This window comes from Colletes gigas, unplaced genomic scaffold (genome assembly GCF_013123115.1).
Source record: "Colletes gigas isolate AHSC1104 unplaced genomic scaffold, ASM1312311v1 Colletes_gigas_Sc00068, whole genome shotgun sequence".
Classification (NCBI taxonomy): domain Eukaryota; kingdom Metazoa; phylum Arthropoda; class Insecta; order Hymenoptera; family Colletidae; genus Colletes; species Colletes gigas.
Window position 1 is genome coordinate 148,482 of NW_025106697.1, and position 24,452 is coordinate 172,933.

At 35.7% G+C, this 24,452-nt stretch overlaps 1 protein-coding gene across 6 annotated transcripts in view; it reads left to right on the plus strand.

Moving 5' to 3' along the window:
- LOC122403670 (unconventional myosin-XVIIIa-like) overlaps positions 1-24,452 on the plus strand; it is a 103,886-nt gene that overhangs the window by 63,456 nt on the left and 15,978 nt on the right. For 5 of the 6 annotated variants that reach the window (XM_043407318.1, XM_043407319.1, XM_043407320.1 and 2 more), the window contains 3 exons: positions 15,218-15,346; positions 15,859-16,002; positions 18,634-18,723. In XM_043407318.1, coding sequence (XP_043263253.1) covers positions 15,218-15,346; positions 15,859-16,002; positions 18,634-18,723 — 363 coding nt within the window. Of the gene's footprint in view, positions 1-11,043; positions 11,684-15,217; positions 15,347-15,858; positions 16,003-18,633; positions 18,724-24,452 lie in introns of those variants that run through there. The other variant, XM_043407322.1, reaches the window with a different exon arrangement.

Here is a 24,452-nt window from a genome sequence, read left to right on the forward strand (position 1 = left end):
AATTTAATTTACCTATCATTTATTTGCCGAAATCGTGAGACAACTCGGAGTAAAATAAGTTGGTTAAACAGTTCAAATTCGCAAGTTGTATCTTTTCGAGTCATATCACTACTGCAGTAAACGAGCGATACATACATACATGTACCGAAGTTATGACACGATTTAAGTAGTACGTATACAATATTTAATCAACAACGAAATTCATCTTTATTTTTTTCAAACTTCATCGACATATTCGTGACACTTTTCTGATTAAAATGACACCAAATACGATATACAATTAACGCAATAAGCGATCAAAGGCATGCATCGGTCAGGTGAATCCACGTCGCCTATATCGAAACACAGGCGAGCGAGTGCCAAGATGGCCGCTACGAGAGACAGACTGTGTTTATTTATTCGTTATTCTAATCCAAAATAATTAGCGATAAGTTCCGTATTGGGTCTTATATTAAGCAAGTTTTACTATTTAGTTTATTGCACTAATGTTTTTGTAATAATTATTAGTTAGTAAAGCATAAGTAAAGCATAAACTCGGTAGAATTCTCAACATGGTCATGGGTTAGGTTAGAACACGTGCCATGGTAAACTGTAATTAACAAGCAGTATACTGTGTTCACGTGGAGTGATTAAAGTGCAGTAATGAATACACATTAACACGTTGACTACCAGTCTAAAATCCTAAAATTGTTTATGGGACCAAAACTTTCATTTTAGACAATTGTAAACTACACAACTTAAAAGTTGTCGTAGTAGTTGCTTTCGTAACCTCATTAAAATTTATTTTCTTTAACATTTCAACTTCAGAATTCATTATTACAGTTCTACTGTTAAAAGTTCTGTCACCCATAGGCGATGTTTACGGGAGCCTATACAGAATCAGTATTTCATTCTGCAACCTATACCAAGATAGATAGAGGTCGGAATTAGAACACCGATTTCGTATACGCTCGCGTAAACATCGCCTGTGTTTCGCTACAGCCGACTCGAAGCGAAGGAAGCGATAGCAAATTCGACGATGCTCGGGCGGTCAGTCCCTCTTTGTCATATGTTCGCTGTTCTTTTCTACACTCGCCGCGTCCAGTAGGCGTCAACGAAGTATCAAGAATCATTTCTCGTCCACGCTATAGCCGAGCGTTGAGTCCCGAGAGCGTCGCTTCTATAGAGACAATACTGTATAACTCAAATTCTTACTTTTACTTGTATACAAGTCTTGGCGTTAATATTCAAAGGTCTATCAAATAAATAAAACATTTATTATATGCATACATAAAATATTAATTTTACTCAGAATTGAGTATAAAAATATTGTGTTTGGGCAACATTTGTTCGTCATTTCTATTTGTATATTCGTTTCGAAAATTAATTTACATTTTTTACCATTTCTAACAGTTCATGCGCAAATTAATTGAAAAGTATATTCGACATTTTGCTATATTTTACTAAATAACCTTATAACGATTTCCGGGAATCATAATAAAAGCAAATTATCTTTCTAAAGTATTTATATATCATTATTTAATTATTCTTAAATAAAATGCTTAACTGAAAACGGTTTATAAGATGTTTGTCACGATGTAATGTGAAATTGTTTCTGCAGAATTACATTTTTGCTATAAACAAGGACGTTATGGTCGTACTAGATCCGTAGACTGCACCAAGTTTAACACTCGAGTTTGGTTTCGCGTTAGCCATTTCGATCGCTTCGTTTGGTTTTTGGTCGTTGGACGATCCAGTGCGTAGCGGGTACGCGGCGAAGAGAAAGAAGGAAAGAAAGAAAGAATGGAAAAGGATAGAGCGGGGGACGTACGTACGTCGATTTCTCAATTAACTCGCGAGAGAAGGAGAGAGTAACAGTCTATGGCTTGTAGTACCTGTTACCTCCGATAACGGTAAATACGTATCAGGCTCGATGTAATGTAGCGGATCACGCGAGTGCTTTTTCGATGCTTCTCGGTTAACTTATCGCCCCGAAACGGTTCACATTTCTGTAGCTGGATATTAACAAAATGCTACTCTCGATCGGTTAAACTGTTCCGCCATTCTGTATGTTCCACACACTAAAAATCATTCATCTAAAAAGACAATATTTGTTTCCCTTCAAATTATACGTTAGATACAACATTGTAATCAACAAAAACCGTATTCTAATATAGCTTAGAAACAAATTTAATAAAAAGACCTGATGATTAATTCGAAAAATATGAGCGTTGAGGGGTTAATATTTGGTAGATATATGTTCGAGGCTACATACTAAAAGAAAATGAAAAAAAAAAAAAATTCGAGTTTTTAAATCTCACAATATACAGGGTGTTCGGCCACCTATAGCAAAAATTTTAATGAGCGATAGTAGAGGCCAAAATAAGACGAAAATCAAGAATACTAATTTGTTGATGGAAGCTTCGTTAAAAAGTTATTAACAATTAAATTCAAAAATTTCAAATCGTTCTGGAAAAATTATTTTCGGTTGCGGGGGTCAATTACAATAATTTTTGGTGGATAGACATACCCCCGAAATCCTACCCATTTTCAATACAAATAACATACGTGAAAAATGTCAAAAGTATGTTCGCGGAGGATGTGCGCATAAAAAGATTTCCACTTTCGTTTGCAATAAAATGTACAAACAATAATGCATAAATTATTTTTTTCCCCCCAAGCGAAGTAAATTTTCTTTATTGTTAACACTTTACCGACCGTTAGCCTATTAATCGACTGTTTTACCGGCTAACGCTTACCGACTGATTGCCTATTAACACTAGAAAGACTGAAACTTAGTATATACCTATATTGCCCAAAAGCAGTCAAAATGACTGCATCGTGAAAGAATAACTAATGTGTAAAGAAATTTGTTTAATATTAATTTTTAATATTATGTTACAATATTATGAATTTAGGGCGCAGAAATAAAATAAACAACTTGTTAGAACAAGTATCACTGCATAAAGATTCGAATAACAAGTACTACTTTAGCTTATTGAGAAACTGTAATTTATCAATAGGTCTGGATTAGGTCTGGGTTAGGTCTGGGTTAGGTCTGGATTAGGTCTGGGTTAGGTCTGGGTTAGGTCTGGATTAGATCTGAGTTAGGTCAGGGTTAGGTCTGGATTAGATCTGGATTAGATCTGGGTTAGGTCTGGATTAGGTCTGGGTTAGGTCTGGGTTAGGTCTGGATTAGATCTGAGTTAGGTCTGGGTTAGGTCTGGATTAGATCTGAGTTAGGTCTGGGTTAGGTCTGGATTAGATCTGGATTAGATCTGGGTTAGGTCTGGATTAGATCTGGATTAGGTCTGGGTTAGGTCTGGGTTAGGTCTGGGTTAGGTCTGGGTTAGGTCTGGATTAGGTCTGGGTTAGGTCTGGGTTAGGTCTGGATTAGATCTGGATTAGATCTGGGTTAGGTCTGGATTAGATCTGGGTTAGATCTGAGTTAGGTCTGGGTTAGGTCTGGATTAGATCTGAGTTAGATCTGAGTTAGGTCTGGGTTAGGTCTGGATTAGGTCTGAGTTAGGTCAGGGTTAGGTCTGGATTAGATCTGGATTAGATCTGGGTTAGGTCTGGATTAGATCTGGGTTAGATCTGGGTTAGGTCTGGATTAGATCTGGGTTAGGTCTGGGTTAGGTCTGGATTAGATCTCAATTACACTGTTGTTGTATTTTGTAATTTCCAAGTGTATGATTTGGTTTGGACTCGAAAAAATGTCGAATGGGACTTGACGAACAATGCTTTTAAGTGTTTTATTTGAAATTTACCTGTTAAAATAAGTGTTTCATTTACATTGTTGTTGTATTTTGTAATTTCCAAGTGTATGATGTCTGTTTGGTTTGGACTTGAAAGAATGTCGAGTGAGACTTGACGAAGGTGCTCCTGAGATCAAAATTGATGTCGAATCACACTCGACATAGGAGTGCAAAGGGTTAAGATAATTTGGATTATTAACTAATCCAGACCTAACCCAGACCTAACCCAGACCTAAACCAGACCTAACCCAGATCTAATTCAGATCTAATCCAGACCTAACCCAGAGCTAACTCAGATCTAATTCAGATCTAATCCAGACCTAACCCAGACCTAACCCAGATCTAGGGTCTGGGTTATGTCTCGGTTAGGTCTGGGTTAGGTCTGGGTTAGGTAAGCCCAAATCGACAATTTATCATGTACTTGTATGTTATCATGTGTTGCTAATCGAAAAAAAATGAAAACTGTTATTTCAATACAGAGTCGAACTGGTCATATAAGAAATTTACTCAATTCAATAATAAGAGTGATTTGATTATTTAAAATTTCCCAAGCAGTCAAAATGACTGCTTTTTTGGGCAATATAGGTATAACACATATATATATACCGGAAATGAAGGAGGGGAGAGGTAACTACAATTATTAATAAACGCATTTATATGTTGTACAAAAAGTCACAAAATTCTAAGAAATTGTGTCATTCTATACATAATTGTTTTTCTAATTGAAATTAAAAAGCAGTCAAAATGACTTCCTTGGGCAATCTAGTGTTAATCAACTGTTTTATCGGTCGGCGTTTACCGACCGATAGCCGATTAATCAACCGCTACCGGTCTGTAAAGTGTTAATATTTACTAATAACTTGTTACATAACAGTAAATAATATAAAAAATATTCAAAATTAATTTCAAACAAATTTCTTTGCACGTTAGTTATTCTTTCACAGTCCAGTCATTTCGACTGCTTTTGGGCAATATAGGTATATACCAAGTTTCATACTAAGTCTTTCTAGTGTTTTTCGATCTCCACTCCGTTAATTGTTTTATTCCAACTACTCTCTCTCGCTTCCTTCCCCCGCTAAACCTCCTCCCATCACTTTGTCCCCTCCTCTCGCTCCTGACAGTTCCCTTCCCGTCATCCTTCCTCTTTTTCTCTTCTTTTCTCTCGCAACCATAAAACGTACGACCACTTTTACGCAGCTTTTACGGTACTTAGTCGTGGCTCGTTCTCCGTCCAAGAAGAAGATTTTTCCGCGACACGACGCGTACGGTTCTATTTTCGAAGTCGCCCAGTGGTAAAAAAAAAACGCTACGGTAATCGTGTTGCCAAAGGTGCGAGAGGGGAGAGTACAGAAAAAGGATGTTGATCGTTAACGAGTGATAAAGGTGAGCAGTGATTCAAGAAAAATGATGGTGCAGCTAAGTGCGGAGGAAGAGGACGAGAAACGGATCTTTCTCGATTGAATGAGGCCGTAGGAATTTCGAGGAATATTGCAAGACTTCGTGTCTGCCTTTTTGTTTATTGCGAGACATTTTTTGAATTGATCGTTCGATGTGATTTTTAACGAAACGGAAAAAGGAGAGAAAAAGAAAGAACGTTGATAGATTTGAAGTGTGTCGCTTTCACAGTGCGATCCGGCGAGAACCAGTTGGTCCTCGAGCGTGGAAAGAGTTTCGACGAATTTCATTGGACGAAAGTGTTTTGTTTAGTTCCGTAAAAGTAATTTGGTTCCAGATAGGTACGCCGATTTCGGGAAATACCGATTTAGAGTCTGTTATCGGGACGAACGAATCAAGACCACGTAAATATTATGAATTTTACACTTTTGATCGATTTCTAGCTCCGATAACTTTCAGTGTTTACGATTTTTTTGCCAATTGCATTCGTAGTTTCTGGGTCACGATTTTACGATTTTACGGGGAAACGTTATTCGATTGGCGTAGAAAAAATTTCGCGAAACTTTAGTTTATCGACGGAGCTTTTTTTACGCAAGTTGCAATTTTGTATTTGTTTATTTAGAGTCAAATCGGGTTTCGGAAGCTAATTAGCATGAGATGTATATATATGTATAATTTACTCTCATTCACTGAAGTATTCGAACGCTTATGTTTATAACATTCACCTAATTGAATATTGTATATACGTAACTAAAGCATTTGATATAACATGATACTCATAACGAGAGATGGATCCTAAGAATATGTAAATTAAATAAGAAAATAATTCAACAATATACAGGGTGTTATGCTACTCCTGGGAGAAATTTTAATGGGCGATTTTAGAGGCCAAAATAAGACGAAAAATCAAGAATATTAATTTGTTGATAGAGGCTTCGTTATAAAGTTATTAACATTTAAAGTTCCGCCCATACTGAATTTTTTTCTCGAAAATGCGCAGGATTTTGAAGGTATGTGTATTGACAAAATATGATTGTAATTGACACCACTAGCTAAAAATAATTTTTTCGCAACGATTTGAAATTTTTTTTCCGTCGAAAAATTTCAGAAAAATTATTCTTAAAAATTCGTTTTTCATTTTTAGTAATTTTGTTTGACGCCCTATAGAAATGTTGTCTAATATTTTTTTGTAGGTACCCGTGAGCTCTACTTCAGAAAAAAGTTTCATTGAAATATATTCACTATTGCAGGAGTTATGGCAATTTGAAAATTGGACCCTTTTTATGGGGGTTTTCTCATTTTACGGGGTTAAAATATTTTATTTATTTGTAACAGCCAACTATTTTCATAATATTACAAATTGAAAATAAATGAAATATAATGCGAGGCCAGAAATGTTACCCTGAAATGAGAAAAACCCCATAAAAAATGGTCCAATCTTCAAACAGCCATAACTCCTACAATAGTGAATACATCTCAATGAAACATTTTTCTGCCGTAGAGCCCATGGATACCTACAGAAAAGTATTAGATAACTTTTCTATAGGGCAACAATCAAAATTATTAAAACTGAAAAACAAATTTTTAAGAAAAATCAACAGGTGGTAGATGCCTAAACGAAAAAAAAATTTCAAATCACTCTGAAAAAATTATTTTTGGTCGCGGAGGTCAATTACAAGCATTTTTTGTGAATACACATACCTCCGAAATCCTATCCACTTTCTAGAAAAAAATTCGAGCGTTGATTATGGAACGGATTAAAAAATGCAATTTTCAAACGACCATAACACCTACAATAGTGAATATATTTCAATGAAACTTTTTTTCGAAGTAAAGTTCATGAGTACGTATAAAAAAGTATTAGAGAACTTTTCTATATGGCGTCAAACAAAATTATTAAAAATCAGAAACGAATTTTTAAGAAAAATCGAGGGTCTAAATTTTTCGGCGAAATTGAAAAGTTTCAAATCACACTGAAAAAATTATTTTCGATGGCAGGGGTCAAGAACAATCATTTTTGGTCAATAGACATATCCCCGAAATCCTACCCACTTTCGAGAAAAAAATTCGAGAAGGTGTGAAATTTTTCGACAAAATTAAAAAATTTAAAATCATACTAAAAAAATTATATTTAATTACAGGGGTCAATTACAAGCACTTTTAGTGAACAGACATACCCTTGAAATCCTATCCACTTTCGAGAAAAAAATTCGAGCGTTGATTATGGAACGGATTAAAAAACGCAATTTTCTAACGACCATAACACCTACAATAGTGAATATATTTCAATGAAACTTTTTTCTGAAGTAAAGTTCATGAGTACGTATAAAAAAGTATTAGAGAACTTTTCTATATGGCGTCAAACAAAATTATTAAAAATCAGAAACGAATTTTTAAGAAAAATCGAGAGTCTAAATTTTTCGACGAAATTGAAAAGTTTCAAATCACACTGAAAAAATTATTTTCGATGACAGGGGTCAAGAACAATCATTTTTGGTCAATAGACATATCACCGAAATCCTACCCACTTTTGAGAAAAAAATTCGAGAAGGTGTGAAATTTTTCGACAAAATTAAAAAATTTAAAATCATACTAAAAAAATTATATTTAATTACAGGGGTCAATTACAAGCACTTTTAGTGAACAGACATACCCTTGAAATCCTATCCACTTTCGAGAAAAAAATTCGAGCGTTGATTATGGAACGGATTAAAAAACGCAATTTTCTAACGACCATAACACCTACAATAGTGAATATATTTCAATGAAACTTTTTTCCGAAGTAAAGTTCATGAGTACGTATAAAAAAGTATTAGAGAACTTTTCTATATGGCGTCAAACAAAATTATTAAAAATCAGAAACGAATTTTTAAGAAAAATCGAGGGTCTAAATTTTTCGACGAAATTGAAAAGTTTCAAATCACACTGAAAAAATTATTTTTGATGGCAGGGGTGAAGAACAATCATTTTTGGTCAATAGACATTTCCCCGAAATCCTACCCACTTTCGAGAAAAAAATTCGAGAAGGTGTGAAATATTTCGACAAAATTAGTAATTTTGTTTGACGCTCTACAGAAAAGTTGTCTAATACTTTTTGGCAGGTATCCATGAACTCTACTTCCACCCAAAATTTCAATTAAATATAGTCATTATTGTAGGAGTTATGGCTGTTTGAAAGTTGGACCATTTTTATTGGAATTTTTTCACTTTTTACGGTGTCAAGGAACAACTTTTTCAATATTGTTAGAATTTCTACATATTCTCCACTAAAATACGCGTTCGTTGCATTCTGAAAAATTAAAATCCTTCCATCCGTTCAGAAGTTATGACATTTTAAAGATTTACATGAAAGGAAGCATTTCTGACCTCCATATTAGATTTTCGGTAAAGAATTTTTTTCTCGAAAGTGCGTAGGATTTCTGGTGTATGTGTATTCACCAAAAATGATTGTAATTGAGCCCCACAGCCAAAAATAATTTTTCCAGAAGGATTTGAAACTTTTTTTTTCATCGAAGAATTTAGACATTTCTGAATTTTTTTCTCAAAAGTGGGTAGGAATTTGGGTTTATATCTATTCATCAAAAATCATTGTAATTTACGCCTGCAACCGAAAATAATTTTTCCAAAAAGATTTGAAATTTTTTTCCCGTTCAAAAATTTCACACCTTCTCGAATTTTTATCTAGAAAGTGGGTAGGAATTTGGGAATATATCTATTCATAAAAAATCATTGTAATTGACGCCTGCAACCGAAAATAATTTTTCCATGAACGATTTGAAATTTTTTTTTTCGTCCAAGAATTTAGACATTTCTGAATTTTTTTCTCAAAAGTGGGTAGGAATTTGGGTTTATATCTATTCATAAAAAATCATTGTAATTTACGCCTGCAACCGAAAATAATTTTTCCAAAAAGATTTGAAATTTTTTTCCCGTTCAAAAATTTCACACCTTCTCGAATTTTTATCTAGAAAGTGGGTAGGAATTTGGGAATATATCTATTCATAAAAAATCATTGTAATTGACGCCTGCAACCAAAGATAATTTTTTCAGAACGATTTCAAATTTTTTAATTTCTTCGAAAAATTTCACACCTTCTCAAATTTTTTTCTCAAAACTGTGTAGGATTTCGGGGGTATGTCTATTCACTAAAAGTGCTTATAATTGACCCCTGTAAATTAATATAATTTTCTTACTATGATTTGAAATTTTTTAATTTCGTCTAAAAATTTCAGTACCTTCTCAAATTTTTTTCTCGAAACTGTGTAGGATTTCGGTGTTATGTCTATTCACCAAAAATGCTTGTAATTGACTCCCTTAGCCAAAAATAATTTTTCCAAAACGATTTGAAATTTTTGAATTTAATTGTCAATAACTTTTTAAGGAAGCCTCCATTAACAAATAAATATTCTGTATTTTCGTCATATTTTGGCCTCCAGAATCTCCCATTAAAATTTTTCCCAGTGCTGTCCTAACACCCTCTTATATCGTCCACTCATCTAACAATATTTCGTTGGTTGAATGTTATAAATCTAAGTTTTCGAATGCTTTCGTATATGAGTGTATTAAAGGAATCGTAGAAACAGAGGTCCAGCTTGAACAGTGATGTGCGTCGATAAAAAGGACACAAAGTGAACTCTATAATCATCCCTTAATCCCCAAAGAGACTCGTAAATTCTGCTCGTTGAATCATAATCATAATCCGTCATTGTGGTATCTCCTTTACGATGTTGGAGAACATGACAAAATGGCCTGGCAATGCCAGCTCGCGGCTAGTAAAAGCCCGTAGCAGTCCAAACGTATCGAAGATGCCATTTTCAACGCCCAAGGAGCAGGAAACGCAACAACACGCTGTTCGAAATCTAAAAGTTCCAGCTGCTTCGCGAAAATCAACCAGGTGCACTTCCAACGACGATTGCAACCTTCGTGCAAATGTTACGGGGATTCACTCGAAGACGCGTACCTCCACTCACATCAAAGTTCGTCGTACAACGCCCGATATCCGCGTGGAAACCACAAAACATTCCTCGACGATTCCCCGAAACGACAAGAAACAATCTCCCAAAGCGAACTGTCCGTCGCCATCTTGCATAATCCTCGAGGACAGAACCTTACTGAAGAAAAGACTCTCTTACACTCCGACGAAGTTACCGAAGAAGCCCGAATCGCTGCGAAAAAAGATGGCTCTCGATCGTTCGGCGAGTCTGGGATGCGTTTCTGCGGTGAGTCGCGCCAATTCCGTGGAATCGTTCAAGACGAACGGGATCCTCGCCGCGGAGAAGAAGCAGCCAGCCACTGAGAAGGAGTACAAACAGGATTCCACGCGTAGAAAAGCGATGAACAGATCCGCCAGTCTGTGGAGCATTCAAACTCCGTCGAGGAACGATGGCCATTCGAGAAGAAACGCAACGTCGTCGAGACCCAGCAAGATCCCGCTTCTGACGCACCGGAACACTCGCGTGGGTCAATCTCTGGCCGATCTATCTCAAGTAGATCGAGCCGTAGAGCCGACGATACGGCGCACGGCGCCGCTGGGCAACGACACCGATCTCGATCGTTCGATGGACGAACGCATTTACGAAAACTGCCTCGAAGCTTTCGAGAAGCATCAGACTGCTCGGCTGTCCAGCAGCAATTTCGAGGAACGGGTTGCACGATTGATGGCGCAACTGGACGACGATGACGAGACACAGAACGTGGATCATGTGGATGCTGCTTCTCTTTCTAGAACGAGCTCTCTTCTTGAGGGTCAGGAAGTGAACAGCAAATTGGGTGGTAAGAACGAAGAAACGAACCCTCGTGATAAGGAAATTAACGTCAAAGAAGATTCCAAGAAAGGAGACGTGAAAGAGAAGAGTGAGAAAAGTGTTAAAAAGAAGGAAACTTCGACCATTCGAGAGCTTAGAAAGAATTGGGAGAAGCAAACGAGCAGTCATCAGCAGTCAATCGTAGATTCTGAGAAGAAGAACGAGAAAGAAGCTGCGTACACGTCGACTTCCGGGGATCCCCTGAAAGCTAGCCAACAGCGAGCCGAGGATATCAAGCGAGCAATGAAGCAGAAACAATCGGCGGGCAAAGTGGCCAAGGAGATCGAGGATCTGGTGAATTTCTTCAATTGCAAGAACGCAAAATCTCAGTCCACTTCGAACACGGGGACCGACGAAGGCGTCACGACCCTAAAGAAGAATTTGAGCATCAAAAGTATCAATGATTACAACGGTTACATTTCGGATAGCAATTGCTCGGAGGACAGCGGTCACATGAGCAACGAGAACGAAGTCGAGTGGAAGGACAGCATTCAGAGCGAGGGCCAGCGACAATTTGCCAAGGAATGTTTGTTCGAGCGCGGTAAACTGCATACTAACGGCGTGTTTCATTCCGGGATCGTGGACAGGCTGGAATCCGATGAGAAAACGGTGGTCGTCAGGGGCAGTATATCGGCGTCGAGCGGGGCGAGCAGCATCGACAGTTGCAACGGGGAAAACACGAAACTCGTTGAACACATCGGTAAAGACCAATGGAAAACTACCAGATCCTACAACGATGGACGACAGGTCCGTCGCGTAATTATGTATCTTATAGAAAAATATCGCTTAAAATAAGTTTAATTAAGTCACGCAGATTTTTTTTATAAATATCTGTTAATTGGGATACCTTTGTCGCACATTTCTCCTTAACACTTTACCGACAGGTAGCGGTTGATTAATCGGCTCTCGGTCGGTAAGCGTTGGCCGGTAAAACAGTTGATTGATAGGCTATCGGTCGGTAAGCATTGGTCGGTAAAACAGTCGATTAATAGACTATCGGTCGGTAATGTGTTAACCCCTTAACGCACACGCTCGAGTTAATTCGAGGGCGCTAAACTGGCCAAACTGTCCACGCTCGAGATAATTCGAGCGGCGTTGTATTATATGCTGCTATAATTTTTCACACTCAAATATAGTCGAGAATTGAAAATAACAATATGAAAGCAAAGAAAAAGGATCGTTTTATTGATATTTATTATATATTTATTATAAGGATTTTTTATTATGAACAATTGTTAATAACAAGGTTTTAAGTAAAAAATAAAAAAATCGGAACTCGTCATGCTGAGGCCAATTATTTATAGAATATATATATGCCAAGTTTCATAAAGATCGAGTAATTAGTTTTTGAGCTACATTGCACAGCGTGCGAAATTTCTAGAATCTCCCATTAAAATTTTTCCCAAATTTTGTACTTCAAGTAATTCTTATGCATTCAAAATGGAAATAAGAATAGAAACTTCGTGAAATTTATTTTTATTTTTATGTGTAAATTAGTACCTTCTTTATTGTCGATTGATTTCATCAAAATCTAAAGTGAGATTTTAATTAATACCAATGTGTGAAATTCATGTAATTTACATCAAGTTTGTTAGTATGTGTCAATAACCTAACTGAAATATTAATATTGTGATCACAATGTTATTAAATTACCTACAAATATTTTATTCGATAATATGCTGATACTCTCCAAAGATGGTCAAAATGTTATTCGAATAATAGATAATGAACAAAAACTAACATATAACAATTTATGCATGATGTTTATTGAATTGAACAGTTAAAAGTTTTATTTATTATTCATTCTGAAATATTTCATTTTACATTATTTTCTCTATATAAGCTCGGAACTCGTCCACGATATAGGCAAATATTGTGTCCCCTCTACTTACCCCCACTGCGTACCGTTAGAACTCAGCGCCCCCTATATCGGCGAGTGTGCCTTCCTATGGGTGATTCCCCAAGATAGCAGCGCGCTTGACGGTCGGTCGTCGAACATTGTCATATGATTCGGGTTCAAATTACTAAGGCAACACCAGTGCAATAATACAAATTTTTTATTTTTCCTTTCCCTGTTTTGAAACTATTAACATGTCTGTGACAGTTTTCTGATTTAACTAAGATCGAGTACAACATAATTTTTATTACTGTTTTTCATAAATTATAATATACATTTGTCCTTTCCTTAAAGTGTATCCTCATCTGAAAAAAGGAATTGTAATTTAATCGATCTATCATTTATTTGCCGAAATCGTGGGACAACTCAGAGTAAAATAAGTTGGTTAAACAGTTCAAATTCGCAAGTTGTATCTTTTCGAGTCGTATCACTACTGCAGTAAACGAGCGATACATACATACATGTACCGAAGTTATGACACGATTTAACTAGTACATATACAATATTTAATCAACAACGAAATTCATCTTTATTTTTTTCAAACTTCATCGACATATTCGTGACACTTTTCTGATTAAAATGACACCAAATACGATATACAATTAACGCAATAAGCGATCAAAGGCATGCATCGGTAAGGTGAATCCCCGTCGGCTGTATCGAAACACAGGCGGGCGAGTGCCAAGATGGCCGCTACGAGAGACAGACTGTGTTTATTTATTCGTTATTCTAATCCAAAATAATTAGCGATAATTTCCGTATTGGGTCTTATATTAAGCAAGTTTTACTATTTAGTTTATTATGCTAATGTTTTTGTAATAATTATTAGCTAGTAAAGCATAAGTAAAGCATAAACTCGGTAGAATTCTCAACATGGTCATGGGTTAGGTTAGAACACGTGCCATGGTAAAACGTAATTAACAAGCAGTATATTGTGTTCACGTGGAGTGATTAAAGTGCAGTAATGAATACACATTAACACGTTGACTACCAGTCTAAAATCCTAAAATTGTTCATGGGACCAAAACTTTCATTTTAGACAATTGTAAACTACACAACTTAAAAGTTGTCGTAGTAGTTGCTTTCGTAACCTCATTAAAATTTATTTTCTTTAACATTTCAACTTCAGAATTCATTATTACAGTTCTACTGTTAAAAGTTCTGTCACCCATAGGCGATGTTTACGGGAGCCTATACAGAATCAGTATTTCATTCTGCGACCTCTACCGAGATAGATAGAGGTCGGAATTAGAACACCGATTTCGTATAGGCTCGCGTAAACATCGCCTGTGTTTCGCTACAGTCTATTCGAAGCGAAGGAAGCGATAGCAAATTCGACGATGCTCGTGCGCTCAGTCCCTCTTTGTCATATACTCGCTGTTCTTTTCTACACTCGACGCGTCCAGTAAGCGTCAACGAAGTATCAAGAATCGTTTCTCGTCCACGCTATAGACGAGCGTTGAGCTCCGAAAGCGTCGCTTCTATAGAGACAATACTGTATAACTCACATTCTTACTTTTACTTGTATACAAGTCTTGGCGTTAATATTCAAAGGTCTATCAAATAAATAAAATATTTATTATATGCATACATAAAATATTAATTTTACTCAGAATTGAGTATAAAAATATTGTGTTTGGGCAACATTCGTTCGTCATTTCTATTCGTATATTCGATTCGAAAATTAATTGACATTTTTTACCATTTCTAACAATTAATGCGCAAAAGTAATTGAAAAGTATATTCGACATTTTGCTATATTCTACTAAATAACCTTGTAATGATTTCCAGGAATCATAATAAAAGCAAATTATGTTTCTAAAGTATATCATTATTTAATTATTCTTAAATGAAATGCTTAACTGAAAACGTTTTATAAGATGTTTATCACGATGTAATGTGAAATTGTTTCCGTCAGTAAATCGTTCCATTTCCCCAAAGAATAAAATGACATTTGAAAAACTTTATTCGAATACTTTTCTGTGCAGAAAAACTTTTTACATTTATATTCTAAATTTACTATTTTTATAAAATTGCAACTACGATCTACATGTGCACCGATGCACTTGTTTGAAAAAAACGAGGTCATGGGAAGTTGGAACATAGAGAATATTCAATTTACAATTCATCCGATTCTACATTTTTCTTAATATTCGATTAAGCGTAGCGTGATTTCACTAAACCATTTGATCAACACGATCTTCGTTGAATGTAAATTTAAAACTTTTATAAAATTATTGATAAATTATCTTATTGTGTATTTATCGATTCAAACGATAATATCTTTCCTCACGCTCATAAAGTTTAATTACATAAATATCGTTTCGATCAAATCGTACTGTTCATTTTATGAAATTAATTCTACTTTGTTTTGCTTCCGACAGATATTTTTCAGATCGGGAACTCTCGAACGATTCGAAGCTCAGAGGGACGAGAAACTAACTGGACATATTATTCTTCTTCAAGCAAGGTGTAGAGGTTATCTGGCACGTCGTAAACTCAACACTTTGAAAGTATGTCATGACATCTTTTTGAGTCTGTAAAAGTGCACCTTCACTTACGAGCCTGTGCAAGTAATCTTCGCTCGTTCCGAGAAATTTCTAAATATTATCTTCTTACCTTTATACCGTCTGCACAAAATCGTAATAACCAAGATTAATAAAAAAAATTGTCCAAATATCACTGATCTATCAAATTTTATTATTAGAACACGATTTTGCAATAATTAAATTTTCTTTGGAAAATAAATTCACGCGTAGTCAATGTTCAAATTAATACGAAAAAGTACGTTCTATTAAAATGGATAAAATATTTCTAACCTCTCAAAAAACCTCCAACAAAATTGAGTTCTAACCTCTACTGTAATTAAATGGTTGAAGATATGAGAAGCGTTGCAACCTATATTTGTTAATTCTTTGTGAAAACGCTTGGACATAATTTTTATTTACGAGACGTGTATCAAAGGACGATAAAATGCTTCTAACGAGAATATGATGAAAGTTAAGACGCCATGTTGTTGTTTTAGTTGCAAGATCTGGCAGTGAGATGCATACAAAGGAACGTCAGGAAATGGATGTCCGTAAGAGAATGGCCATGGTGGAGATTATACATAAAAGTTGCACCTCTATTGAACGTTCATCGGACCGAAGATCAATTGAAGGCAAAAACGGTTAGAATATGATCTGTATTTGTGCCCGTAATTATGAAAATGGTCTAAGTCATATATGTCTTGTTTCGAGATAGTTAACACACAGTATCTTTATGTTTTTCTTCCGTTACTGGTTTAGCGCTGGTGTATAATGAAAGTAATTTAATATTTCCCTATTAAATGTAATATTTAGAATCATCTGAAGAAGTTTTATAGAACATCTTAAAAGATTCATTTTTCAAGAATCTCATCCATTGAATTTGCAGCCGAGAGACAGATTCCACCGCAGTATTTTTTACTCTTCTTGTCGTTGACTCTTCTAGTGGTTTCGTTGAAATAAAATCCAGCTTCCTCTACACTTTTCTATCAATTCATAATAACGCTAAGGGTTGTATAAGTAATTTCCTTTTTTTATTTTCATTTCTATCAACCCAAAATCACACGGTACAAAATCATTCGGTAGAAAGGAATGACCAGATACCAAAAATTTGTGGTATATCGTTTCAATATTATTATTTGACGACTGAGCAATTTTCATCCATGTCGATGCTACTTCGATGTTACAATTTTGGCCTCAACAAGCATCGCTGTAAGCTATTACGTGTTTTTGAGTAGTTCTATCCTCCATATGCATTTAAATTCATGATGCTACTCCTGCGCACCTCTTGAAGCTGTAGTTTCATCCCATACATACATCTTGACGTTGTCATCGTGGAAATTATGGAAACCCAAGTTGTATACGTACATATTTCGCTTATAGTAAGCTAACGAAACAGAAAGTTTTGGTTACGGGAGTGCTTTTTGCAAATCAAATGAGAATCCATAATATTCCCAGGGATTTTCTTTTGCTTTTTTCTGGTCTTCTGCAAGACAGTTCCTAGCTCGTTTGGCATTTTGCAAATGTAAATCATGATATTATCTAAATTGTAACTTCTCTTCCTCGTTACAGCATGCTTCGATTTTTCCCTTCAGTAAATCGCATTTTTGGCATGTGTCTTTTCAAAGAGCATGGAAATTTAAATTAAATTCAGTATTAAATACTTTCCTGTAGATCCACTCCTTAACAAATGATTGGTTATTTTTCTCACATATTTTCTCTACATATAGGTTATACATTTTACTAAATCTAAATCAGGACTCAAATATTTTCGACCAGGAGTGTGATGAGCTCTCGTGTAGTGGCTCTCATATGCTGGGACACCTAAAATATGTTCTCGAACAGCCGTTATCTTAATTTCATCTGTTTTTAACCGCCCCACAGAAATTTTAAATGTATCTAAAAAAAACTTCCTGCAAACCGACACTTCTGAATTATTACTTCTCGACAGAAAGTATTTATAGCTGCATTTTCTCATAGGTCTTTCAAAAGTTCTGGGCCGCCTTTGTTTTATTAATCGTTGATGAACTGTAGTACATAGATATAGATTCTGGGTTTCAAAATCTTTCAGTTTCCAGAAATGATCAAGATTAGATTTTCTTTCATTATATTCTACGCGATCTAAACATTTTTTAGAGCAAAAGCAATCCTTATTTTCAAAAATGTTGGCACTCACAAGTTTTGATTTTTTTTTTCGTGTATTCCTCTGTATTTCTCTTAATTTTTCTGATATTTTGTGCGTAACCGCTTCCTTTTTTTGTCCTCTTTCATTTCTTACCTTACGCCATTTCTATTGTTTTGCCTTGCACCATTTCTGGGGTTTCTAAATTTGCAGTGAAGTCTTGGTACGATTCACCTAAAGATGATAATTGTCTTATTCTTTTCCATTTCTTTGAAGTATTACGTGGTCGTATAATATCTGCAAATCACATCATATATAAATTATTTTTCCGCCAATAATAAGTTCGGAAGAGCCCAACTGAATTAATGACACTTTCAAAATAGAACTAAATGAATTCCATATATTGTTAGGTAGACCGGGAAGTATTGTCGTTTCTGTTATTGTTTGATTGTCATTTGTCGGCTTATTGTGTAGTTCAAAAACGCGCCAAAGAGGGCCACGTGTCGTTTTGAGGTTATGTTTATATAATTTCTTTAAATTTTTTACTTAGACCACTTTCATAATTAACACTAAATGAATTCCATATAATGTTGAAATTGAATTAATTTAGTTTAAAATAATGTGGTGTGAAATAACTGATAAACTCATTTTTTTTAAATTTTGACTCAGACCACTTTCATAATTATGGGCTTATTTTTATATACTAAAACAAAAGGATGAAAACGAGCAGACAAAGAGCATGATGAGAAGGTGAAATACAATTTAGAGACTTTTGTACGATATAATTACGACTAACTAAAATTCTTTTTTAAAAGATCAGTATATAATTACTGTATAACTTAAATATTTAATGGAATTGTAATGTTTAAATGTTTTCTACGATAATGTCATTTCCTAACCTAAAATACAATACTTATGTCTCTTAAAATCGTACTTTTGAATCCAAAATGCTGAGAAAAATCGATTTATGAAAAAAAACATCCTGTTTGAAAGACAATGAAACGAACACTTGCTCTAAAAGAAGATATTCGTTAGAGCATTCAGCATTTTCCTCTGTGTTATATATGCTACTTCTTGTCCCAGATCCAAGAATCATCCTTTATAATAACTTCTTCGAATTGATATAAACAAATATGTGTTTTTCTATGCGCAGGAGGAACTTGAGATTCTCAGAGCCAAGGTCGAAAGGTTGGAGCAGGAGCGTAATCATCTGAAACATGATAACGATGTATTGGAATCCAAGGTACAACACAAAATTGTTTTTCTATCGACTATTCAGAATACACATATATCGTGCAATGGGGTTAACTATAATAGACAAAGCAGCAAAAACTGTAATTTTTGTTTGCACCTTTTTTTATCATACTTGGACCAAAGTTTTTGCAAAGTTGGAGCAAAATTATTTCATGTCCACGATTCAATTAGAGACAAAAATTTCGAATAACGAATAAAAGATAAACGAGTATTTCTCCGATTCTCGTTACATAAAAATTTAAGTAAAGAAATTTAACTTTTTTATCGATTAAGTTTCGTGAATAAATAGCTACATGTTGGTCTTAAAATTGAACACTTGTTCAGAAGAAAGGTTTTCTCAAGAATAGACCATTTCCAATTGACCCAATTTTAGAATCTACAAATCGTATTCTACAGGGTCCCATGTAACTAGGAAACGCTATATTCCCTATGTTAGGGTGTGGGTGGTCAGGTTGTTGAAGTGCATTGTTGCAAAAGTTTTATATTTACAACATTCATACACAATTTTGTAACATTAGACTTTAAATCTTATATTATACAGAGCGTTCAGCCACATGTTAGGATGGGCCTTCTGTCCCATAGGTGGCGACACTGTATTCCTTAATGTGGTGGATAGGTATCTGCTGGGAGAGTCTTCAAATATACACTTAATGCGATTGCGTTCACAAAGACTTTATTTCAAATACACGCTTCGGTTTTTATATGCTTCTGTCTTCTCGAGGGCGTCGAACAGAACTGGGCCCTTTTCATCCCTTGGGCCATGTACCAAGGGGGTGCGCCAACTTAAATCTAAATACTACAAACTAGTGACTTTTGATTTTACTTAAACTAACTAGACTAGGAACTTAACTAGATGGCGCTTGTTACTCCTGTGACGTTAGCCGCCACATTAACATCTTAAACGGTTAGGGATACAAAAAAAGTCATAAAACAAAATTAAATGGCATCGAACGATGCACAAACTGTACGTAATTTTATACTTTTTTGGTCTGTTGGTTTATCTAGATGTATTATATCGTCCTAACATTTGGCATATTATGATAACGCCAAATTTGGTCCGGTTGTAATGTTGAATAATTTCTAGTTTAAAAAATTACACTATATTTGTGAGCATAGTGGCTAACAATCTGACAAGTTCGTCGTTTTATAACACATATGAACATATTGTAACAATTTTGGGGACTCCAAGTCACGTGGACAAGATTTTACGGGATTTCAATGCTGCCATTTCCTTTAGAATGCATTTTTGGTTCATCGAAAAATTTTAATACGAGATTCTAGAGGCCAAAATAAGACCAAAATCAAGAATACCAATTTGTTGATGGAGGCTTCGTTAAAAAGTTATTAACGTTTCAAGTTGTGGCTGTCGAACGGCAATTTGACCACCTACTCGAATTTTTTTCTCGAAAATGCGCAGGATTTCGGGGGTATGTCTGTTCACCAAAAATGATTGTAATTGACCCCCACAAACGAATATAATTTTTCCAGAACGATTTGAAATTTTATAATTTTGTCGAAAAATTTCACACCTTCTCGAATTTTTTTCTTGAAAATGCGCAGGATTTCGGGGGTATATGTAATGATCAAAAATGATTGTAATTGACCTCTGCAACTGAAAATAATTTTTCCAGAACGATTTGAAATTTTTTAATTTTGTTGAAAAATTTCACACATTCCCGAATTTTTTTCTCGAAAGTGGGTGGGAATTCGGGGGTATGTGTATTCATCAAAAGTCATTGTAATTGACCTCCGTTACCGAAAATAATTTTTCCAGAATGATTTGAAATTTTTTTTTTCGTCGAAAAATTTAGGCACCTATCCCCTGTCGATTCCTCTTGAAAATTCGTTTTTGATTTTTAGTAATTTTATTTGACGCCGTATAAAAAAGTTGTATAATACTTTTTTGTATGTACTCATGAACTTTACTGCGGAAAAAAGTTTCATTGAAATATATTCACTATTGTACGAGTTATGGCTGTTTGAAAATTGGACCATTTTTATGGGGTTTTTCTAACTTTACGGGGTCAAGGAACAACTTTTCCGATACTATTAGAATCCCTACATATTCTTCGCCAAAATACGCGTTATTTGCCGTTTAAAACATTAAAATACGAAAGAAATTATCGAGTGACATTTTTATTCTGAAATTATATTTTCGGTAAGGAATTTTTTTCTCGAAAATGGGTAGGAATTCGGGGGTATGTCTATTGACCAAAAATGATTGTTCTTGACCCCTGCCATCGAAAATAATTTTTTCAGTGTGATTTGAAATTTTTTAATTCTATCGGAAAATTTCACACATTCTCGAATTTTTTTCTCGAAAGTGGGTAGGAATTCGGGGGTATGTGTATTCATCAAAAGTCATTGTAATTGACCTCCGTAACCGAAAATAATTTTTCCACAACGATTGGGAATTTTTTTTTTCGTCGAGAAATTTAGACGCCTTTCTGAATTTTTTTCTAGAAAATGGATAGGATATCAGGGGCGTGTCTATTGACCAAAAGTGATTGTAATCGACCCCTGCAACTAAAAATAATTTTTTTAGAACATTTTTCAATTTTTCAATTTCGCCGAAAATGTTAAACTTCCTGAATTTTTTTCTCGAAACTGGATAGGAATTCGGGGGTATATCTATTCATAAAAAATCATTGTAATTGACCCCCGTAACCAAAAATAATTTCTCCAGAACGATTTGAAATTTTTTAATTTAATTTTTTAATAACTTTTTAACGAAGCCTCAATCAACAAATTGATATTCTTGATTTTCGTCTTATTTTGGCCTCTAGAATCTCCCGTTAAAATTTTTCCCAGGGTTGGCCGAACACCCTGTATAATTTATTTCCGTAATAATTAAATGTCAAAGATCTTTCGTTTCTATTGTGTCAATACTTAATACGACACTTTCAAGATTCTCGAAAGAATTTTCATTAATTTCCATCATATTTAAAGTTATAACATAATAAATTAATTCAAACAAAACCTTTGGAGACCTATCTGATCCACAGTATGTTCGTCACTGTTTAATTCGTAAATTCGTTAATAAATTAAAATATATTAACAAATTTTTTAAACCAGTATTCCTAATAAAAGCAAATTTTAGTTAGTTTAATTAATTTGTTCGTTTAGTTTAATTAATTTGTTAATTTAGTTTAATTAATTTGAGTATAAAGATTTGGCCAACTCTGCCCCCCCCCTCCCAGTGTAATTATCGAACAATTGTGAGTATTTCGATTGTTTACTCGAGAGGCGAAATAAACAATTTGTCAATTTTCTGCCTCTCGGCCACTTCCATGTTCCGTTTTGTTCCCTTTTTCTCTTGTCTTCTGCCGGTCGAGATTTTTCTCCCGGATTTGGCGCTCGTCCAAAATTGTAGCCAGATCTCTCGCTCTCTCGTTTTCTCGTAATCTGTTCCCCCGTCCTGTTCGCACTCCGTTTCACTTAGAATAACTCCGGAGGTGATCGTCGTCTCCTCGAACAGACGCAACCGGCTCGCCAATCGGTTGACCTAAGGAGAAGCCAGTTGCTCCGCGACTCCCTCTCGATACGGGCGTTGCCGTTCGATGTTACGCAATTGAATACTCGTGACGAGTAACTCGATGAACCGTAGAACCCTGAAAAGGCATTAAAAATGCTCGCAACCTTCCTTCGAACGATTCCGTTGATCATACTGTGCTAAAAAGAAACGTCGTATCACGCGTAGAAAGTGAGATCAATACCACGTAGAATCGTGTCGAATATTGAAGAGCAACCAAGGCTCGAAGATGTATTTACGAGTGATTACGAGCGTATGTAATTTCATCCGATAGGAAAAATGTTTGCTCGGTGCGGTAAATGTTCGAAAATGCCACTTTTCGCCTGCGCCGTATCGTTGGCGAGACACGAACGGAATTAGGTCGCCGGGGGGTTACCAAATGATCGGTAAAATGCCGTCTGTGCCAGTAACGTACGCGACCGCAACGCCACCCTCGTCGAGCGACACTTTGTTCAACTTCGAAGAGTCGGTAACGCGCAACGCGTTGGACGACAGAGGCAATGACTCCAGCGAGACGATGATCGGTTATCTGTCGAGGCCCATGGAGTCGAGCAACTTGGTGAAAAGGCCACCGCTGCCGCCGTGTATCGTAAAAAGATCGGCCAGCAGAGCGTACATGGTGGGCTCGAGCTCGACGAGGAGCTCCTCGCCGTGCAGTATATCGTCTAATTTGTCTTACCGCTCTAAATCGTTATCAGTAGTATCGGCTCGGCCTCATAGCAGACAAGAGCTCTTGACCAATTTCTCGACTCCCCCGAGAAGAACGTACCCGCTGGAGAACATTCTACCTTTAGACGCGACGGAAGATGTCGCTGTCAAGGAACAGGCCCCGGTCGTGTTCGACGCCAGTCTGAACTTCGTGCTGGGCTGCGAGAAACAAAGGGTCAGACAGTCGTTCAGGCCCATTGCTTCTCATCTCGAGCCAATGACAGCCTCTTCCTACTTGTCGTCGAAGATCTCGCAGTTCTTGAGAAGAACGGACCATATAATGGACGAATGGAGGAGCCTGGGGCACAGAGACGACTCGGACCACGACCTCAGCCTGCAGACAACATGGCGGCCGCAGGACAGGCCTGCAAACGTTATGGGGAGAAGCCAAAGCGCTACGAATATCATGATACGCGGTTTTCAGTATTACAGTAGATCGAACAGTGTCGCGAGAAGTTCTTGCTCCAGGCGTTCTTTGTCAAGAACATCGGAAGACAGAACTATTTCCGACAGTATCGGCCAGGAGGTATATGAAAACAAAGGGTATAGCCGGAATGAGGGCTGTGAATAGACACATCACAAAGTCCTACGCACTTTCAAGAGAAAAATTCTTTTTTGAAATTTCATGCGAATTTTTAAAATATCATAACTCCTGAACGGATCGGAGGATTTTAATGTTTCAAAAGACAAACAACGCGTATTTTAGTGGAGAATGTGTAGAAATTCTAATAATATTGAAAAAGTTGTTCCTTGACACTGCAAAATGAGAAAAACCCCCTAAAACTGGTCCAATTTTCAAACGGCCATAACTCCTACAATAGCAAAGGTATCTCATTGGAATTTTTTTCTGAAACAGAACCTATGGATACCTACAAAAAAGTATTAAACAACTTTTCCGTACAGCTTCAAACAAATTTATTAAAAAAGAAAAACGAATTTTTAGGAAAAATCGACTCAAGGGGTGGGTCATAGCTGAAATTTTTTGGCAAAAAAAAAATTTGAAATTGTTTTGGAAAAATTATTTTCGGTTACGGGAGTCTATTATAATCATTTTTGGTCATTAAACATACCCTCGAAATTCTACCCACTTTCGAGAGAAAAATCCAGGAAATAGACAAATTTTTCGTCGAAATTAAAAAATTTCAAATCATTGTAAAAAAATTATTTTTGGTTGCGGGTGTCAATTACAATAATTTTTGGTGAATAGACGTACCCTTGAAATCCTATCCACTTCCGAGAAAAAAATTCAGTAAATAGACAAATTTTTCGTCGAAATAAAAAAATTTCAAATCATTGTAAAAAAATTATATTTAGTTACAGGGGTCAATGATAAGCATTTTTTGTGAATAGACATATCCCAAAGTCCTACGCACTTTCAAGAGAAAAATTCTTTATCGAAAATCTAATGTTAGGTCAAAAACGCTTCCCTGAAATTTCATGCGAATTTTTAAAATATCATAACTCCTGAACGGATCGGA